The 19,147-nt window shown below is 46.5% G+C and overlaps 1 protein-coding gene across 1 annotated transcript in view; it reads right to left on the bottom strand.

Annotated features, from left to right (window-relative positions):
* The window catches only part of LOC109574931 (chondroitin sulfate proteoglycan 4-like), a 76,133-nt gene extending 59,778 nt beyond the window's left edge, over nucleotides 1-16,355 (bottom strand). Inside the window, exons 1-3 of the mRNA XM_070774685.1 lie at nucleotides 16,119-16,355; nucleotides 5,068-5,231; nucleotides 1,171-4,740 (exon numbers count right to left, since the gene is read on the bottom strand). Coding sequence (XP_070630786.1) covers nucleotides 1,171-4,740; nucleotides 5,068-5,231; nucleotides 16,119-16,197 — 3,813 coding nt within the window. The 5' untranslated portion in view covers nucleotides 16,198-16,355. The remainder of the gene's footprint in view (nucleotides 1-1,170; nucleotides 4,741-5,067; nucleotides 5,232-16,118) is intronic.
* Nucleotides 16,356-19,147: the final 2,792 nt, after the last annotated feature.

Genomic DNA, 19,147 nt, shown 5'->3' with positions numbered 1-19,147 from the left:
TTCTGACAGATTTATAGTCCATGAACTATGTACACCCCCTTGTGGTGAAACTTAAATTCTCTAAGATCCTGAAAAATAATTGAGAAAAAAGGTGGTGGGCTCCATATTCTCTTGGTCAAAACTCATTATTCAGTAAATTGCTCTAATTTGAATTCATTTCTGCTGCTGCCACTGTTCAGTCGCTCAGTCGTGTCCGACTCTTTGCAACCCCATGGACTGTAACCATCAGGCTCCTCTGTCCACGGTATTCTCCAGGCAAAAATATTGGAGTGGGTTGCCATGCCCTCCTTCAGGGGATCTTCCCGACCCAGGGATTGAACCCAGGTCTCCTATACTTCAGGCAGATTCTTTACCACTCACCCACCAGAAAAGTCCAAATTCATTTCTACTTGATGTTATTGGCTGTATTTAGCAAGCAGGAAAACTCATTTGCAGTCCTGAGGGTAGATTCAGAGTAGCTTGCCTTTGTGGCCAATTGTCATAAATCAGTTTACATACCCTGCACAGATTACTCATTCTCCCCTAACTGATCAGCAGGGCTGTGCTGCTAAAGGCTCTCAAGTCGGAGTCTCAGGAAACCAGGCGGCTTCTGGTGTGAAGTCTCACCCCTGGCATTCCCCGGGTCTGGGCCAACTTATCCATCAATTTCAAGAAACTACATAAGGCCACATTCAGAGCTAAAGAAATAAACTGTGTAATATAGTATCCTCATCTGTTTTAGGAATCCTTTTTATGTCAGTTAAATTACACTTTTATGCCCTGCTTCACCACATTACAAATGTAACTCAGATCAAATCAAATATTGGCAGTGTTGCCACGAAAAATGAAAAAAGTAATGACCTCTTCATTGACTATAATATATACATTCCCTCCTCCTCAGGTTATTCTACATTATAAACATATATGCATACTCATGTGATCATGTGCACACAGCTTTAAAATGAAGGGATTTTAGGATTCGTTATATTCCATTTCCAATAGAACAATTAGCAGTATCAAAATCATGGAACCGTCTGGCTTTTCTTCTCAATGGCATCTGCATTTTTAAAAAGTCATCCAAATACCAGGAGAGAAATCATCATAAAAATAGCTCTCAGAAGCAAACAAAGAGATCATTTGTCCCTGTGGTTCCAGAGGGGAAGAATGCTAGGAGCTAGGACCACCACCTACCTGAAGCCTTCCTCTGCTCAGTTTTACCGGTTTTCCTTCTTCAACCACAAGAGTCTTGCTGTGCAGAATTCGCGTGTGATGTTGGTGGCTTTCTGAGTCCACCTGCACGTAGACTCCCACATATAAATGTGTATCTTTAACTCGCACCGTTAGGTTGAACATATCGAAGCTGCCACTACCGTCATGCCTGTAAATCACACACCCTTGCTTCAAGTCATGCATGGAAAATGAGCCAGGCGCTGAGCTGCTGACCAGCACCCTGCCGTGCTTTGGGAGCTGCACAATACGGAATTCGACGTCGTGGTCTGTTCTGACATCTTGGTTTGTGGTGACACTGAGGTTGGCTGTCGTCAGGCTGCTGTCTTTGCCTCTCTGTACGAGCAGCCCCGTGTTGTTGACTACACGGATGTAGGGGTCTGACACGCTGACCTCAAGGAAGGATGATGTGTAGTGGACACCATCCGTCACGAACAACACAAAGCGGGCTGAGTCTGCACCCCGGTGCCTGAAGAGCACGCGTCCTTCCCGCAGGTCCTCTTGCCTGAACTGGTAGAGTTTCTGAGTTGGGTCACTGGCTTGCACCAAGTCCCCATTTGGGATGCCCCGCCGGATGTAGAGCAACTGCCCATCGTCAAAATCTGAGTCAGGGTCATGGTAGCAGATATCTGAGAGGGTCAACAAGCGCTGGCCGTTCCGCACAACGTGAAAGACCTTATCCACCATGCGCACTGGTTTCTCGTCATTCTTTAACTCCACAGAAACGGTGACTTTGATGTCCATAGACAGATGCTCCATGTCAAGATCCCTGAACGCTCCCTCTTGGACTGGTCCTGCGGTGGAGGCCACAAGGAAGAATTCATCACTCTGGGTCTCAGAGTCATCGTGCTCATATATCAGCCGCTCACCCAGGATGTCTTGATCCATGAAGGCAGTAATGTTGTCCTGATTTCCAGGAGAATCTGAAGAGTGAATCAGTTTCAGCTTCCCGTGTTGCGGACTCTTGGTGACTGTATATTGGAAAGTCCGATTGTCCAAGGTTTGAGCAAATAATTCTGACTTTGTGATTAATTTCCCTTCTCCTTCTTTTACAAGCAATCCTCTGTTTGTTACAATAATGTGCCTCCTCTCTGCTTTAAAGTTGATTCTGAAAGTATAACCTTTTGATTCTGTGTGTTTTGCAACCATCAAGAACCTGAAACTATCTTGTGAATGTTCCCTGGGCCTCTCCTGTGGTTCATAACTTATCTTACCATCTGTAATATTTTGTTGGCTGAAGACTGAGTTTGTCTGTAGAACTTCTGTGCCAAGTAGCAATTTTCCTTTCTTAGGTGGGGTCAGTAACTTAAAATGCAGTTCCCGCTCAGCTACTTCCACTCCCTCTGTCACGGCCTGTAAGTGATCAGAATTCAATACGTGCCTCTTTATTTTACTGATCTCAAGGGCAACATTTTTCAGAAGGGTAAACTTTAGCCACTGTATCATAATAGGAAACACCAGCTCTTCGCTGCTTTTTCCTTCTATGTCAACTTTAAATTTAAAGTGATCCATAACATTTTCTAGTTGCAAATCTTTGAATGTAGTACAGTACCGGATCTGACTCCGATCAACAGAACGCTGAGAAAAGGTACTGATTTGTTTCCACTCGCCACCTGGCCCTTGCTGCTGAATTTGGCCAAAGCGAGGCGGATAAGTGATAACATAACGGGTGTCCACCTCAGGGCGTTCACCATTAACCTCCACCGACAAGTTGCTCTGAGTAATCAGAACTGAACCACCCTGCTGTACGACCACACCGGTCCGATTGGCCACTGTCAAGTCCCAAGGAATAGCCATGACCCGCAACACCACCGTACTGCTAACCAGCTCTCCATCATTTGCTCTCAGAAGGATCCGGGAGTTTGGATGGCCCCTGTGCACGCAGAAAATGTTGCCATCTCTTAAATCCCCATATGAGAAACCATTAATGGCTCTCCCGGGATCATTGATGTTTTCTAAAAACCCAGCATCCGAATTGAAGTTGCCAAGCACTGAGACACTAAGACTCAAGGAATCTGTGTCTGGGTCTGAAACATGTATGATATTTGGAGTCAGTCGTTTCTTAGAATTCTCAAACACGAGAAGCAAGTTTCCTTCAGGGAGCTTAAGGTTTGGGGGATCATTTACTGGAATGACAACAATGTTAAACACATAAGAAACATGTCCTTGCAGATACAGTGGCACTTCCCTCTTGCTGTTGGAAGAGACTGAAAATGTGAAATAATCCCTAGGTTCTTCTGAACCGTCATGGACATACCAAACGTTCCCTTGCTCCAAATCCAACAGAGTGAAAACCTTCTCCGGTCCTTGCTCGGGGGAAACATCTAATCGAAGGAACCCATAAACAGGCATCTCCTTTATTTTAAAGAGTATCTGAGACTGATGGATACCCAAATCCTTCAGCTCCATATCCACCTTCATATGCCTTTGTTCCAGTAAGGCTTGCCCACCTTCTTGGACCTCCAAGTTATTCAGGACCAAGAAATAGCTACGCACATCTTGAAGACTAGGCTTGCCCGCCTCAGAGTCAGCAGTGGAAAGGGGAACTTCTGCCAGCAGCAGTTTCTCCATGGTTGTTGCAGAAGGGTTTTCATTATCACTGCCCTTCATTTTACACCCAGCAGATATATCTTTGGAAACAAAGGCATCCTTTAATGCTCTCTTTTCTGAGTTGGCTTCCAAGCCTCTCAAGCACCCTTTAAAAGAGATTCCTCCAGCAGATTTCCCAGGCACAGAGGCAAGTCCTAACCTCTTAACTTCTTCTCCCTTGTGTCTATCAAGACCTCCCACGAAGAGAGGGCCTGCAGATACAAACAGTTTGCTCTGCAATGGCAGGTTTGCCCTTACTCTTTGTTCATCCACCATCAGGCCCAGGTATCTTTCAGTGAATCTGAGTTGAATATCGTGCCACTGGTTGTCACTAACCAAGCTAAAAGAAGAGAGCTGAGTATCACTCCTATCCCTTCCTACATGAGCCTTCAAAAAACCTTCAACTATTTCCAAAGCAACAAAATCTCCTTCCCTACCTGACTGAAATAAAAGCAAGGCTTGTTGAGTTCCAGTCTGCAAAGCAAATTCCAACAGCCCGTCCCGCTGGACCTTCCACTCTGGGAAGGTGACATAGGATCTGGAGCTAAAGAAATTGATGGCTTCATCCTCCCCTGCAAAAAATTCATCACTGCATCCTAGTGACACCTCATAAACTTTCTTAAAACCAGGGTAAGATCTAAGAGAGGAAAGGATTTCCCTCTGGTTAAACACCACATCCTCCATACAGCCACGGAAATTGGGGAGCTGTCCATCGAGATATGAGACTTCAAGTCCACCGTGGCCCGCTATGTAGATTCCATGCTGAAAGTGCAAATTGTGCATCCCACCAGTGATCCGGCCAGTCATCTCATAATGTTTGTCAATAACCAGAGAGACATGATCCTTAACATAGTACAGTTCCACTAAATGCCAAGCCAAGTCATCCACACGAAGTCTTTGCTCAGAAAGACGCACTAGTTCACCTGTCCCCAAATTCACTCTCACCTGAAAGACAAACAATCATAATTAAGCAATCTCATCTCATAGTGTTTTATTCAGAAAATATGGCCATTCACAAAGATAAAGAAAGAGAAACCTGGACATGCAAAGCCCTTCCCACACTTACAGACTACATATTGAAATTAAAATGTTTTGAGTTGGAATATTTACGACATACTTGTAAAATTGGGGAAGATCTCAACCCTTACATGTGGCATCTGATTTTATTCTAGTGAAATAACAATAATCAAGTGTTTTGTTCTCTTTCTCTCACTGTTCTTCCCTCCAGTAATTGAATCATTGTACATTTTTAAAGATTAAAAAAAATCTTACCTGTAAGTTTCCTGATAGAATTTCTACTATACAGTAGTCATTTTCCCCAGCTGCAAGAAAAAGTAATCCCTGTGGTTTGCTGGTTTGAAATTTTAATTGAAGAGATAGCTCAGAGGAAACTTCTATGATATTGAGCCCCACGTAGCTTTCACCATAAAAAGATGCTGTAGGAAAAAAAGAAGTCAGTAAACTTATTACACAATGACTGTTACACTTATATTGCCATCTCCCTGCAGGAGAGACCCTGCCGAAGACAGCTGCCGTACCCAAGGCCACACCTGCTTCCTGGGGTAGCCCACAGATCTATCGTGAGGGTATAAACGCTGTGTTCTCTTATTCCAACTCAGGACACTTCTGACAGATCAGTCCCTCTTCAGAACTCTCAAGAGGGCAGAGTCTTCTACTGAAACTGAATTGCAAATCTGCTCCTCTATCTACCCAATTCTGCTTCTTTCCCTTCTAAAGGGGTTAATCCCAAGTCACTGATGGTGAACTGGTGTTATAGTGAAAGGGAACACACTAGCCAGCTCTGAAATATCAACCTATGAGAAATATAGGGCAAGCAGTAGCAATGAGACGGAGAAGGCGATGGCACCCCACTCCAGTACTCTTGCCTGGAAAATCCCATGGACGGAGGAGCCTGGTAGGCTGCAGTCCATGGGGTTGCTACAAGTCGGACACGACTGAGCAACTTCACTTTCACTTTGTTCTTTCATGCATTGGAGAAGGAAATGGCAACCCACTCCAGTGTTCTTGCCTGGAGAATCCCAGGGACGGGGGAGCCTGGTGGGCTGCCTTCTATGGGGTCACACAGAGTCAGACACGAGTGAAGAGACTTAGCAGACTTAGCAGTAGCAATGAGAACAATGGAGTTGGATGTCTATTGATAAGTTTGAATGAAGCTTTGGAAAAAATAAGGAAAAACTAGGAGAGATTAGCTGACAATTACAAGGCAGGTGTGAAGGCCAAAGGGCTTCCCTTGTAGCATATAAAGTCTTTCTCATCTCCTACAGCAGGTGGGCAGGGGAAGTTGAGACTCTCACCCAGAAAATGGCATTGTCAGCTTCAAACAAAGTTCAAGTTCCAATCATATCAGGCTGCCTCTGACAAGTCCAAGGCTTTGTTTGGGAAAGAATGGAAACTTGACTTATGGGATGGGGACATCTGGATTGATGCTGAAATACTCTGTGTCCCTAGATCCCTCTCAACACTCTGATCCTGAAGAAAAGACCCATTCCCCGATTAAAGTGATCCTCCCTTTGCTGAAAGAGGATGCAGAGACCTCTCCCCACAAATAACATGTAACCCCTGAAGACACACCCCCATCTCTCATCCTGACCACTAGACCCAAAACAAAGCCTAAGTCACAACATAACTCTAGTATGAAGACATGACTAGACCCTACAGGAGCTGCAGGACCTATCCAGAAGGTTAGTGCCAGCAGCCAGGAAACGCACGTGGGACCAAGGATACCTAATCAAGGGGGCAGGAATATAAAGTTAAATAGGCAGAGTTTATAGCAGTTTTGGGGGCACATCCCCAGGGATGCAGGATGTAACCTGCTGGCACAGACGGCTATAAATGATGTGGACTCACAGCTAAGGTAGATCCTAGAAGCACAGAAAGTGCGATGACCCAGCCTGAGACGCACATGACAGAACTGCCATGATGGATGGATGGTGGAAGCGGAGATTTAAGGGACAGAAGTGGTACATCCAGAATTGAGCATGGACAGGACCAGAAGTCCTGAGCAAGCTGCACGACATGGTGGCCTGGAACTTGATGTCATCACCTTTCTTGCATCAGCACCTTTTCCTCAGCTTGTGAGTCTGGTTGCCCAAGAAGGGAGAAACCCCTTACTGCCAGCTGATGGAAGGACCAAACACCGAAGCTTGGTTCACGGCTGAGTCAGCATCATCATGGGCACGCAGACCGGAAACGGATCCCCACTGCACTACAGCTGCTCTTAGGCGTGGCCATGAAACCACCAGTGTGGGAAAATTCTCCCCAAGGTAAAACTATGGGCAGTACATCTAATCATTTGGTTTATATGGAGCCAGAACAGCATGAGGTTGGAATAAAGACTGATAGGTAGCAGCAAACAGCCTGGCCAGGTGGGCTTCCTAGGTAACCCAGCCTGCTTCTCCTCTTTGCTCCTACAACACTGTGCATTTGTTTATCCTAGTGTTTGCCTGGATAGATATTCATCTATCTCCTGCACCAGTCCATGAGTTTCCTATGATGAGGGACTACATCTCTTTTGCCTTCTTCTCTCCAATACCTAGCACAGTACCTGGCACCCAGGTGGTATAACAGAATTTTGGTACCCCATTTAGATCTCTTTTAACAGGTTGGTACATCCATCCCCCAGCTGATGAACTCTGTTATCCAGAAATTTAAGTAAAATCATACCCTCTGTCCTGGAGGGCAACCTCTAGCCAATGACTGACTGAAAGAGGTGTTTTGCTCTTCATATTCCAGAGCTGAGATGAGACCACATCTTTGCTTGGTTTCTTTTCCTGCCCTCTCTGCTTCCATCACTTCCTTAAAGTTCTCTCCTGGTAGCACCCACTCAATTCTTCATTCCCACAAGAATCCTCTCCTAAGCCTCTCTCTCTAGGGAATCCAATCCAAGCTAGGTAGGTATCAGGCAATCATTTATTGAACCAAACTGAACTTAAACAATAAACCTTCATTTTATAGTTGAGTCAAGTCAGGCCTAAAGAAGCTTATGGACTTAGGTAAAGTCAAAGTTAATTTGAAGCAGAGCTAAGACAAAACCTAAGCATAACCAACCACCAAGCCAGCATTTTGTTTGTTTTTTTTTTCACCAAGGTACAAAGTTGATACAGAGATGAACAGAATCTCTTTCAGACTTTCTCAGATATGCGGAAGCATCTTTTTTCCTCATTAAAAACAGCCATTAATAATTAAATTCAATAAAACTAGAATATAGGGACATAGTCATAAAGTTGAAAGAAGCAATTACAAATCCACAAGCTTATCCTTCTGGCTCTCCCGTTACTGAAACCCCCCACTCCAATTTTCGACAGACTTAGAGGGTGTATTGTTAAGTTTTCAAAACCAGGAAATGTTTTCTAAATCATAAAATCTACTGCTGAGAATGACTAAGTAACCTTAATAAACAACATCCCTATATTTTCCCATGTTTCACCTCTGGCACTGAATCAATCCCAGTCTCAGCTGGTGGCTAGAAATTTCCATTGCCTCAAGGGAAAAATAAGGAAGCAGGTTTCAAACTTCTGGCCTGACAGCCTGAAGCCACATACTTCCAAGTCAACCCTAACTTTTGTGGTCCCTAGTAAGTGCCTCAAAATCAGAATAAAAAGCAAGTAAAGCACAAGTAAAACTGGTTTTACTTGTGAGAAAAGTAAAGGCAATCTCTACTTGCAGTGAAGGGAAAGGTGTGTGTGGGTATTTTACAGGAGGGTAGCGAATCAAGTTGAACCAACAAGTCAGAGCATCTTCCTGATTTTGTGTCCTTAAATAAATGGTAAAATGTTTTGAATAGAAAGTAAAGTTTCGCCGTGAGGTAAAATACTTTGTGTGGAAGGTTTCTGTAATTTCTCCCAGGTAGGTGACTATATGATTCATTTTACCTACTTTAGAATTGGTTTCCATTCCTTCTTTCAAACTATATCTTCCTGGATTTTTGTTTGATTTTGGTTTTACGTTCAAGTTTTTTGGCGTTTCCTGTGCGCCAGGTACTATGAGGGGTTGGTTGGAGAATTAATAAGACAAAGGAACTCCCAATCTATCACAGGAGAAAACTGTTTAGAAAAAAGAGGGTATCCAAGTGATAGTAGAAAGTACTAGAACAGAAGCTTGGCTTGAGCCCAGTGGGATATGAGAGAAGGAACAATCCATTAAGGTCTCTCCCTGGCAGATGTAAATATCCCATCCCATGTGCATATTCTGTCCACACAGACCGTTTGGTCCTGCGAATTCAATGGCGATTGAGAAAGACTGTATATCAAGCAATTTACAGTTGCCTGATTATTAAGCAGGAAATTCAGACCACAACAGAAGCACTGGGGCTTGTCAAGGAGGGTAGACGGAGGAAAGGTGTTTCAGGCAAGGCACTGGCTTCTAGGAAGAGCCGGTGAGGGGTGGAGGAAAGGAAGAGGAAAGAAGAAAAGTGGGGAGAGAGAGAAGAGAGGAGACTGCAAGGAACCAGAAGCCCAGTGTGGCTGAGCCAGTATAAGGAGTGGGCAGCCAGGATAGAAGCTGCAGAGGCACAAGGGGTTAGGGGGCAAATACCACTGCATCCATCTGAGGCCTTCCCTGAACTTTCAGTTCAAAGTCCATGTGCACAGCCCCCCCGACACACACACACACACACGCACACACACATGCATGCTTACAAAAGGAGACACCCAGTCCCAGTACCTGACTACTCCCTTCAAGACTCCTACTTGAATCTCTGATTATCTTCTCTATTTGTTTTCTGGGTTATTATTCGGTCCCAACACCACACCACTCCAAACAGAAGGTAAGACTCTGAGGCCAGGAGACTTTGTTGATCTTGATCACAGCTCCACCGTGTACACAGCAGTGCAGGGCACATTAGGCACTCTGTAAATGATGGCTTAGAAGCCAAGCTGAAGAGTTTAGACTATCCGAAGAGGGCCATAAAGGAGTTACATAGGGACACGACATAACCAGATTGCAATTTAGAAGAGGACTCGGGCTGAAATGCAGAGAATGGACTCAAGGGGACGGTAGGGTGGGCGGAAGCAAACAGAGGGGAGAGGTAGGCAAGTTAAAGAGATATTTAAAAAGTAGGACTGTCAGGAGAGGAAAAGGGAGAGGCCAAGGGGGCAATCCAGATTTCTGGTTGAGTAGCCAGTTATTAAGTGAGGGAACCTGAGACAGGAGCTTTAGTTTTCCTTTGTTTTGTTGTGTATATATGACGGGAAATTCTCAATACACGTTTAGGGAGCAAATAACTGACTGATCACCTGGATCCTGACTTACAGGGGTGGGTGACTTACAAGCCATAATAAGAAGGTTGAACCTTATTCTGCAGATAGTAAGGAAGCATTATGGTTTTCAGTTGGAAAAAGACATATCAGTTCTGTGTTTTAGAAAGATCAGTCTGGTGACTATGCAAGGGCAAAACAAGAATAGGACGGAAATTAACCAGGAAAGTATTTTAAAGAAAGATTTCAGAACTGTTTGCTTTCACTGAAATTAGAATTGTCTTTTCATAATACAGTATTTTTGGTAACTTTATATCATAACTTTTTATGTACTGTGTTTCTTCTAAAATGTTCTATAGATGATACGGCATAAGTGTAAAAACTTATTTTTTAAATTAAAATAAAAAACCACCAAAGCAAACTTCTCTGCTAGAATATTTGCATTATACAGATTCCTAAGATGAAGTCCTAAGAGAAGGGCTGAAGTTATAAAACAGCTCTTATTCATGCTGTATCATTCGAGTGGAATAACTTCACTTGGAAAGGAAAGCCACATTTTACCCCACAAATGCATCCGTAAGAGCCTTGACAGTGTTTCACCATGGTATTGACGGCCCATACTTTATCAAACTGATGTCGAGTATTTATTCAAGAGATCACTAACTTTATGCACTAGCTCCCCAGGTGGCGCTAGTGATAAAGAACCCGCCTGCCAATGCAGGAGATGCAAGAGACGCTGATTCGATCAGTCAGGAAGATCCCCTAGAGGAGGGCATGGCAACCCACTTCAGTATTCTTGCCTGAAGAATCCCATGGACAGAGGAGTCTGGCAGACTACAGTCCATAGAGTCACACAGTCTAATACGACTGAAGCAATTTAGCTCACATGCGCACAACTTAATCCACAGCACTCTAAGAAAGAAGAAAGCTTACAAATGTGAAAAAAATTAGCACAAATATCTAACATGCCCTAGAAGGCCCAACCTCCTTTATTCACTGAAAGCAAATCCCAATAGGGAAAGTTCCAACAGTCTCTCCCACAAGGGTCAGGTCCACTAACATTTAAGTTAAGAAAGAAAATCAATGAGTGAATAGATATTTGCTCCACGGCTGCAGGCAGGGCAGCTGACCGGGTGTTCACTAGGCTGGGAGGGTGGGACGGGCCCCTGGCTCCATATCTGTATACCAAATGTGTTGCTGACACAGTTGGGAGGGTGGCGGAGAAGCAAGTAGTAGGCCCAAGGCCACTGTGAGGATGGAAATCTTAGGTTTCCAGGAAGAGCTGGAGCAATCCACAGTCCTGGAATCCTGGCTATTGCAGAACATGTCGCACCAGCCTCTCAACTTTCATTCATTCCCCAAACATCGGTCCCCATGCCCACTGTTCAGGTTGCAAGAGAAAACCAGCACTTGCCCTGCCCATACCCCCTCTCAATGGGGCGTTCTCTAGGCCTGCTAAAAATGGTCATAAAGATTGTGTCCCCCACAACTGCAGGGGGAGCTAATCCTGTAGATGTTGTAGATTCCTACAGAAACCCCTAGAATTGAGGTAGTGGTCATCCTGGGCCCCAGCCACCTCGGGCTGAGCTGACAGCTCCCTCCTTAGTGACCGCTGAGCTTATGTCCTATCCTGAGTGACACTGAAGACATTTCTGTGTCTGCTCCCCCGCTGTCTAGGAGCTCTCTAGGCCCAGCCACAGGCTCTACAGTGAGTGCTGGAGCCAGGCTCGCTCTGCTCATGGACAGAACCTTCTCTAAAGCTCCCAGCTCCCTTGCTCTCTGATGGCACGTGCCTTCTCCTGACAATCAGAATCAAATGGCCCTCGGAACTCTGCTCAATGATATATGGCAGGCTGTATGGGAGGGGAGTTTGGGGGAGAATGGATACATACATATATATGGCTGAGTTCTTTTACTGTCCATCTGAAACTATCACAACACTGTTAATCAGCTATACTCTAACATAAAGGGCTTCCCAGGTGAGGCTAGTGGTAAGAACCTGCCTGCCAATGCAGGAGACATAAGAGACATGGGTTTGATCCCTGGGTGGGAAGATCTCCTGGAGGAGGGCATGGCAACTCACTCCAGTAGTCTTGCCTGGAGAATCCCATGAACAGAGGAGCCTGGAGGGCTAGTCCATGGGGTCACAGAGCTGGACATGACTGAAATGACTTAGCACTCATGCATACTCTACTATAAAAAGTTTAAAAACAAACAGAATTAAATAGCCCTTTATATGATCTCTTACTAGTTCAGACACTACCTCTATAAACTTCCTATTGCTGCTGTTAGGGCTTCCCTGGTGGCTCAGCTGGTAAAGACTCTGCCTGCAATTCGGGAGACCTGGGTTTGATCCCTGGGTTGGGAAGATCCCCTGGAGAAGGAAAAGGCTACCCACTCCAGTATTCTGGCCTGGAGAATTCCATGGACTGTTTAGTCCATGGGGTCACAAAGAGTCAGACACAACTGAACTGCTAACAAACTGCCACTAATTTAACGGCTTAAAATGACACACATTGATTGTCTTAAAGAGTTCTGGAGTTCACTGAGCTAAGTCAAAGTGTTTGAATGCCTGCATTCTTTCTGGAAGCTCTGGGGGAGACTCTGTCTCATTGCCTTTTCCAACTTCTAGAGACCATCACATGTCTTGGCTTGTGGCCCCAACCAGATATCATACCACTCTGACCTCTGCTTCCATCACACCATCGCCTTCTTTGATTTTGACCCTCCTGCCCTCCTCTTATGGCACCCCTATGATCACCTTTAGGGCCCGTTGAGATAATTCAAGATAATCTCTCCACCCTCAAAATCCCTAATTTGATAACATCTGCAAAATCCCTCTCACTATGTAAAATAATATAATCCATGTTGAATGAATTAAGACGTGACTACCTCAGCAGGAGTATCTGTAGTATCCCCAATCTGCTTACCAGACAAAAGTGACTTCCTACTGTGATGAGACTCCATGAGGACATAACACCCTGTGTCATATAAACACTGAGAGCAGCATTTATCTAAGCCTTTGTCAGCCATAAATTGACACTTGCCATCTACCTCTACAAGGACTAAATCAGTTGCTACTGCAGCTGCTGATTTTCAACAAAACACCCTCTGCAAGGAGTTCAGGGTAGAGAGTAGAATTGAGGCATTCTGTGCTCTGAGAAAAAGGTCCTCAGATAGTTAGATATTTTCAGGAGACGATTTTATAAGCCCATTTCTTGAGTCTCCTCACATCTAGAAAAGCACTAAAATGCTTCATGGTGACGACTGCTCCTTGTGACTAGCAAAAATCTTCTGTAGAAAATAGGTGCTTGAACACATGCACTCCACCTTCACCAAAATCACGTATATACTGACCTTCCCCACTACCTCTTTGGAGCAGTTTCTCAGAGCTATCTGAAATGCCGTCTCCATGCTGTCTCCTCATTTTGCCCCAAATATAAAACTTAACTTGCAATTCTCACATTGTGCATTTTTCAGTTGGCATCTTCAATTAGATTCTTCAAAACAACAGCCTGAATCACCCAAGGAAGAAAGATAAACTCACATTACACATCTGGCTAAGCAAGAATATATTCTTCAAAGTGCCTGAAAGCAGCTTTTGGTGAGACCTCAGTATCCGATATTCGTCACACAACTACAGTAGAGGGTGAAGAACAGTATATATGTTAAATTATATGCTATAGAATTCTTCACTCAATGTATGCTCAGTCACTCAGTCATGTCCAGCTCTTTGTGACCCCGTGGACTGTAGCCTGCCAGGCTCCTCTGTTCATGGAATTTTCCAGGCAAGAAAACTGGGGTGGGTTGCCATTTCCTTCTCCAGGGCTTCATTCAGTAAATCTCCTCTATCCATATTCTGTACCTCTCAATGGATATCTAACCTATTGGGTCTTTCTCATGCCCAAGCTAATCGCACAGATGAAGAGACAGGAGAGTCATTACTAGGAGAGAAGGGAAATGAGCATTTATCCAGTAGTTTCCAGGCTGCCATGTCTTGCCTGTGTGGTGGTCTTGCCTGTGTGCGTGACCAGTCACTTCAGTCATGTCCAACTCTTTGTGACCCTATGGGCCGTAGCCCACCAAGCTCCTCAGTCTGTTAGGGGAAGCACTCTGGCTGAAACCGCCCACCCTGGCCAGGCACTATAGTAACCGTTTGCATGAGTTGTTTTAGGACAGGAGGTCCTGGTAAGGAACACAGAACTAATAAGCCACCACCAATGGGGAGAGTTCAGGAAAGGTCAAAAGGAGACACCACATGTCTGATCACCTCCCAGAATCCTCCTCTCTGGCATCCATCTTGGCTGAACAAAGCATGCACCACCAGGAAGGACTCTGAGTCAGATGATTGGCTAAAGACGACCTGAAAATTAATTCCATCACCATAAAACCCAAGACTGCAAGCCACAGAACAGTCTTGCTGACTGGCAGAGCAGTTCTCCTGGGTTCCCTTGCCCTACTGCTCTCCACCCACGTGTCCTTTCCCAATAAAATCTCTTGCTTTGTCAGCAGATGTGTCTCCTCAGACAATTCATTTCCGAGTGTTAGACAAGAGCCCACTTTCCGGCCCTGGAAGGAGTCCCCCTTCCTGCAACAGGTTCATGGGATTCTCCAGGCTAGAATACTGGAGTGAGTTGCCCTGCCTTCCTCCAGGTGATCTTTCCAACCCAGGGATTAAAACCCTGCCCCCACCCCTGTGTCTCCTGCATTACAAATGGATTCTTTGTAAAGAATTCTGAAGAAGCATTTATCATCCCAGTTTTACAAAAGCAACATCAAGACCAAGACAAGTAATTTTCCCCAAGTCACTCTGAGAATAGGTGATGACACCCAGATTAAAGCTCAAATCCACCTAATTCCAAAGCCATAGGCTTCTCATCACCCCACAGGGACCACTCAGATCCCTGGCCGTGACCATCACCACCTCACCTATCCCACAACACCATTCACTGCCCACTCAGATCCCCCTGGCCTGCAGCCAGCACCTTCCCTCTCAACCATACACCAAAGCCATAGCCACAGTGGCCTCACACTTGGACTCCTGTACCCTCCGGTTGCTCCCTGCCCACCAGGCAGGAAGAGGCCGGGAAGCAGTCAGAAAAAAGAATCTGGAAGAAGGAAGATGAAGAGGAAGGAGCTCGCAAGTGCCCCAAACAGCAGAAGTGACTGCGCAGTGTCAGAGGAACTTTGAAGCAGGTCCGCACAGGGGTGAGAGCCAGGCGTGCGCCAGTACAGGGCCGGGTGCTGTACATCACTCCAGAGCTCCTTGCGAAATCGCCCAAAGTGAAGTAAAGAACCATTCCGAACTTAATCCGAAGACTACAAAGACTGGTAAGGCCTTTGATTGAGAATGCGTTCTCAAGTCTTGAAGAATGTCTTTTGTTATAAACTGAATTAAATTTCAAGGAGCTAGAGAGGGCGGGAAGGCCCCAGTGGAAGGCCCCAGTGTCCAGCTCAATGATGTCAAAAGTCACTGTGCTTTTACTAGTCATCTTTGACTTCTGAAAGCCGCCAAGGAAATGTAAAGCACCTCCAGCGAACGGGGTCCAGAAAATGTCTGCGGACATGTGCGGGAACTTAGGGAACGAGAGGGCAGCCACCCACAAAAGAAACTCGGCGAGCAGTTCAAGGCCTCTTGAGGGTCACGAGCAGTCAAGGAAGGGCCTGGGTAGGGGAGGGCTGGAAAGCCTGAGAAGACAGGACAGCAGGAAGCCTTCCGTCTACTCCTCCGAGTGCCGCCGAGAGTCCGGCCCCAAAGCCCAGACCCGAGGCGCAGGGCCCGCCCCCGGGGCTCGCGAACTCGCCGGGACCGGAGGGGCCGGGCCGCGCGGGGCGGGAAGTCGGAAGTTTTCCGCGGAGACGACGCAGCCACTGCGCAGGGCCGAGCGGTCTCCTCCCGGGGCTGCCCGGCTCCCAAGGCCCCGCCTGAGAGTCCAAGTCGCGCTCGCTGCGGGACTGGCCGGGCCGCGGGGTCTCCCGGGGCCCTCGGATCACAGGGGGCTCCCGCCCGCACCCTCCGCCCCGCTCCCCACCGCCTCTAGCGGGCTCCGCGCGCGGCCGGCCGGGGAAGGGACGGGGAGGGGAAGTGGCGAAGTTGGGGGCGCCTACCTCCAAGCGCCCTGTGCGCCCCGCAGAGCCCCAGGAAGGCGGCGAGCAGGACGAGGCGGCGGGCCCCGAGGCTCCCCATCCCGCTGCAACACCCCGGTAGCGTCTGAGCTACCTGCTTCGGCCCCTCCCCGCCCCCGGCCGGGACCCGGAGCCGGACCGGGGGGCGCCGCCCCCAACCAGCGCGGGGGCTGGGCTGGGGCGGGGAGAGCCGCAGGCAGCCCGCAGCTGTTGCGCCCCATCACGCTCCGCCTGGCGCCGGGGTGCACGGCGCAGACACGCGGCGGGGCCAGAGCGCCCCGGCAGACTCGGTACGGAGAGAGCACGAGTCGCCCGCCCTGCTCGGCGAGTTCTGCGCTGGAGTTGACTGCGTGCGGGCGCTGATGAGAAATGGAGAATGGAGGGGGAAGCATTCCTGGTGGAGGTAGGACCTTACCGAACACGACTTTAAGGTGCCAGAGTGAGCGCCAGCTTATTGCTGAATCCCCAGTGCTGACCTGGTGCATAGACACCGGCAGATGAATAAGAATTAAACACAAACTGAGCGTGTTACTTCCTTCTGGAAATGGAGATTGCACCAAATCTCTAAGGCCCTTCCAGCTTTACCATTCTCACTTTCGAATTCTAAACAAATGGAAATGCTATCCACGAGGAATGTGAGTGTTAGCACAGAGAAGGGTCCCGCCCCGGCCTGGCTGTGTCCTAGGAAGAGCTGGAGGTGTAGCTGTGCCTGGGGTTGGAAGGCCAGGCTGAGCCAGGCATGCAGACTTTCTCCTGGCAGGCTCAGGTAACCACAGAAATGTAAATGCACAAGCAGTGCAGAGCGAGATTGCCCAGGGACCCAGAGACTGTCACCAGTGTCCCCAGGGAGCCTCTACTCAAATGCCATCCCTGGTTAAGGACAGAAGCTTGGTTCCTTAAGAGACCTGAGGGCAAATCACGGTTCAGATATTATTAGGTGACCTTGGTCCGTGACCTTGAACAAATATCTTAATTGTCTCAACTTCTGTCTCCACTCCTGTTCAGTTCAGTTCAGTCGCTCAGTCGTGTCCGACTCTTTGCGACCCCATGAATCGCAGCACGCTAGGCCTCCCTATCCATCACCATCTCCCGGAGTTCACTCAAACTCACGTCCATCCAGTCGGTGATGCCATCCAGCCACCTCATCCTCTGTCGTCCCCTTTTCCTCCTGCCCCCAGTCCCTCCCAGCATCAGAGTCTTTGGTAATGATGCCGATCCCATAGGTGGGTTGTGTGGTTATTCCAGCCCCTGAGGACTGAGTGTTGAGCATGGTGTCTGGCTTGTGGTAAGAACTCACTGGGCAGTCTTGTTATACCCAGGACCCCAGCCAGGCCCAGGGGCTTCTCTGACCAGTTTGGAACAACTCTGGCTAGACACACACTCCTGAGAGTGAGCCATCTTTTCTCTTTCCTTCAGGATGGAGGGCCGTCTCATTTTCCTTCCATGGGCTTAGCCATATGTACTATTGAAGACAAAAACAAGACCAGGAGCTGACTTGTGGCTCAGATCATGAACTCCTTATTGCAAAATGCAGACTTAAATTGAAGAAAATGGGGGGGGGGGGGTGGAAATCAGGTAAATCAAATCCCTTATGATTATACAGTGGAAGTGACAGATTCAAGGGATTAGATATGATAGAGTGCCTGAAGAACTATGGATGGAGGTTTGTACAGGGGGCAGTGATCAAGACCATCCCCAAGAAAAAAAATGCAAAAAGGCAAAATGGTTGTCTGAGGAAGCTTTACAAATAGCTGAGAAAAGAAGTGAAAGACAAAGGAGATAAGGAAAAATATACCCATTTGAATGCAGAGTTCCAAAGAAGAGCAAGGAGAGATAAGAAAGCCTTCCTCAGTGATCAGTGCAAAGAAATAGAGGTAAACAACAGAATGGGCAAGACTAGAGATCTCTTCAAGAAAATTAGAGATACCAAAGGAATATTTCATGCAAAGATGGGAACAATAAAGGACAGAAACAGTATGGACCTAACAGAAGCAGAAGATATTAAGAAAAGTGGCAAGACTACACAGAAGAACTGTACAAAAAAGATCTTAATGACCTAGATAACCATGATGGCGTGATCACTCACCTAGAGCCAGACATCCTGGAATGCAAAGTCAAATGGGCTTTAGGAAGCATCACTATGAATGAAGCTAGTGGAGGTAATGGAATTCCAGTTGGGCTATTTCAAATTGAAAAAGATGATGCTGTGAAAGTGCTGCACTCAACATGCCAGCAAATTTGGAAAACTCAGCAGTGGCCACAGAACTGGGAAATGTCAGTTTTCACTTCAATCTCAAAGAAAGGCAATGTCAAAGAATGTTCAGCTACCACACAATTGGACTCATCTCACACACTAGTAAAGTAATGCTCAAAATACTCCAAATGAGCCTTCAGTAGCACATGAACTGAGAACTTCCAGATGTTCAAGTTGGATTTAGAAAAGGCAGAGGAACCAGAGATCAAATTGCCAACATCTGTTGGATCATAGACAAAGAAAGAGAGTTCTGGAAAAATATCTACTTCTGCTTTGTTGATTATGCCAAAGCCTTTGACTTTGTGGATCACAACAAACTGTGGAAAATTATTCAAGAGATGGGAATACCAGACTACCTCACTTGCCTCCTGAGAAATCTGTATGCAGATCAAGAAGCAGCAGTTATAACCAGATATGAAACAACGGACTGGTTCCAAATAGGGAAAGGAGTATGTCAGGCTATATATTGTCACCCTGCTTACTTAACTTCTATGCAGAGTGTGAAAAATGCTGGGCTGGATGAAGCACAAGCTGGAATCAAGATTGCCGGGAGAAATATCAATAACCTCAGACATGCAGATGACACCACCCTTATGGCAGAAAGCGAAGAGGAACTAAAGAGCCTCTTGATGATAGTGAAAGAGAGTGAAAAAGTTGGCTTAAAACTCAACATTCAAAAAACTAAATTCATGGTATCCAATCCCATCACTTCATGGAAAATAGATGGGGAAACAATGGAAACAGCGACAGACTTTAT

The sequence above is a fragment of the Bos indicus genome, chromosome 20, assembly GCF_029378745.1.
Source record: "Bos indicus isolate NIAB-ARS_2022 breed Sahiwal x Tharparkar chromosome 20, NIAB-ARS_B.indTharparkar_mat_pri_1.0, whole genome shotgun sequence".
Classification (NCBI taxonomy): domain Eukaryota; kingdom Metazoa; phylum Chordata; class Mammalia; order Artiodactyla; family Bovidae; genus Bos; species Bos indicus.
This window is presented reverse-complemented; position numbering and strand designations above follow the sequence as displayed.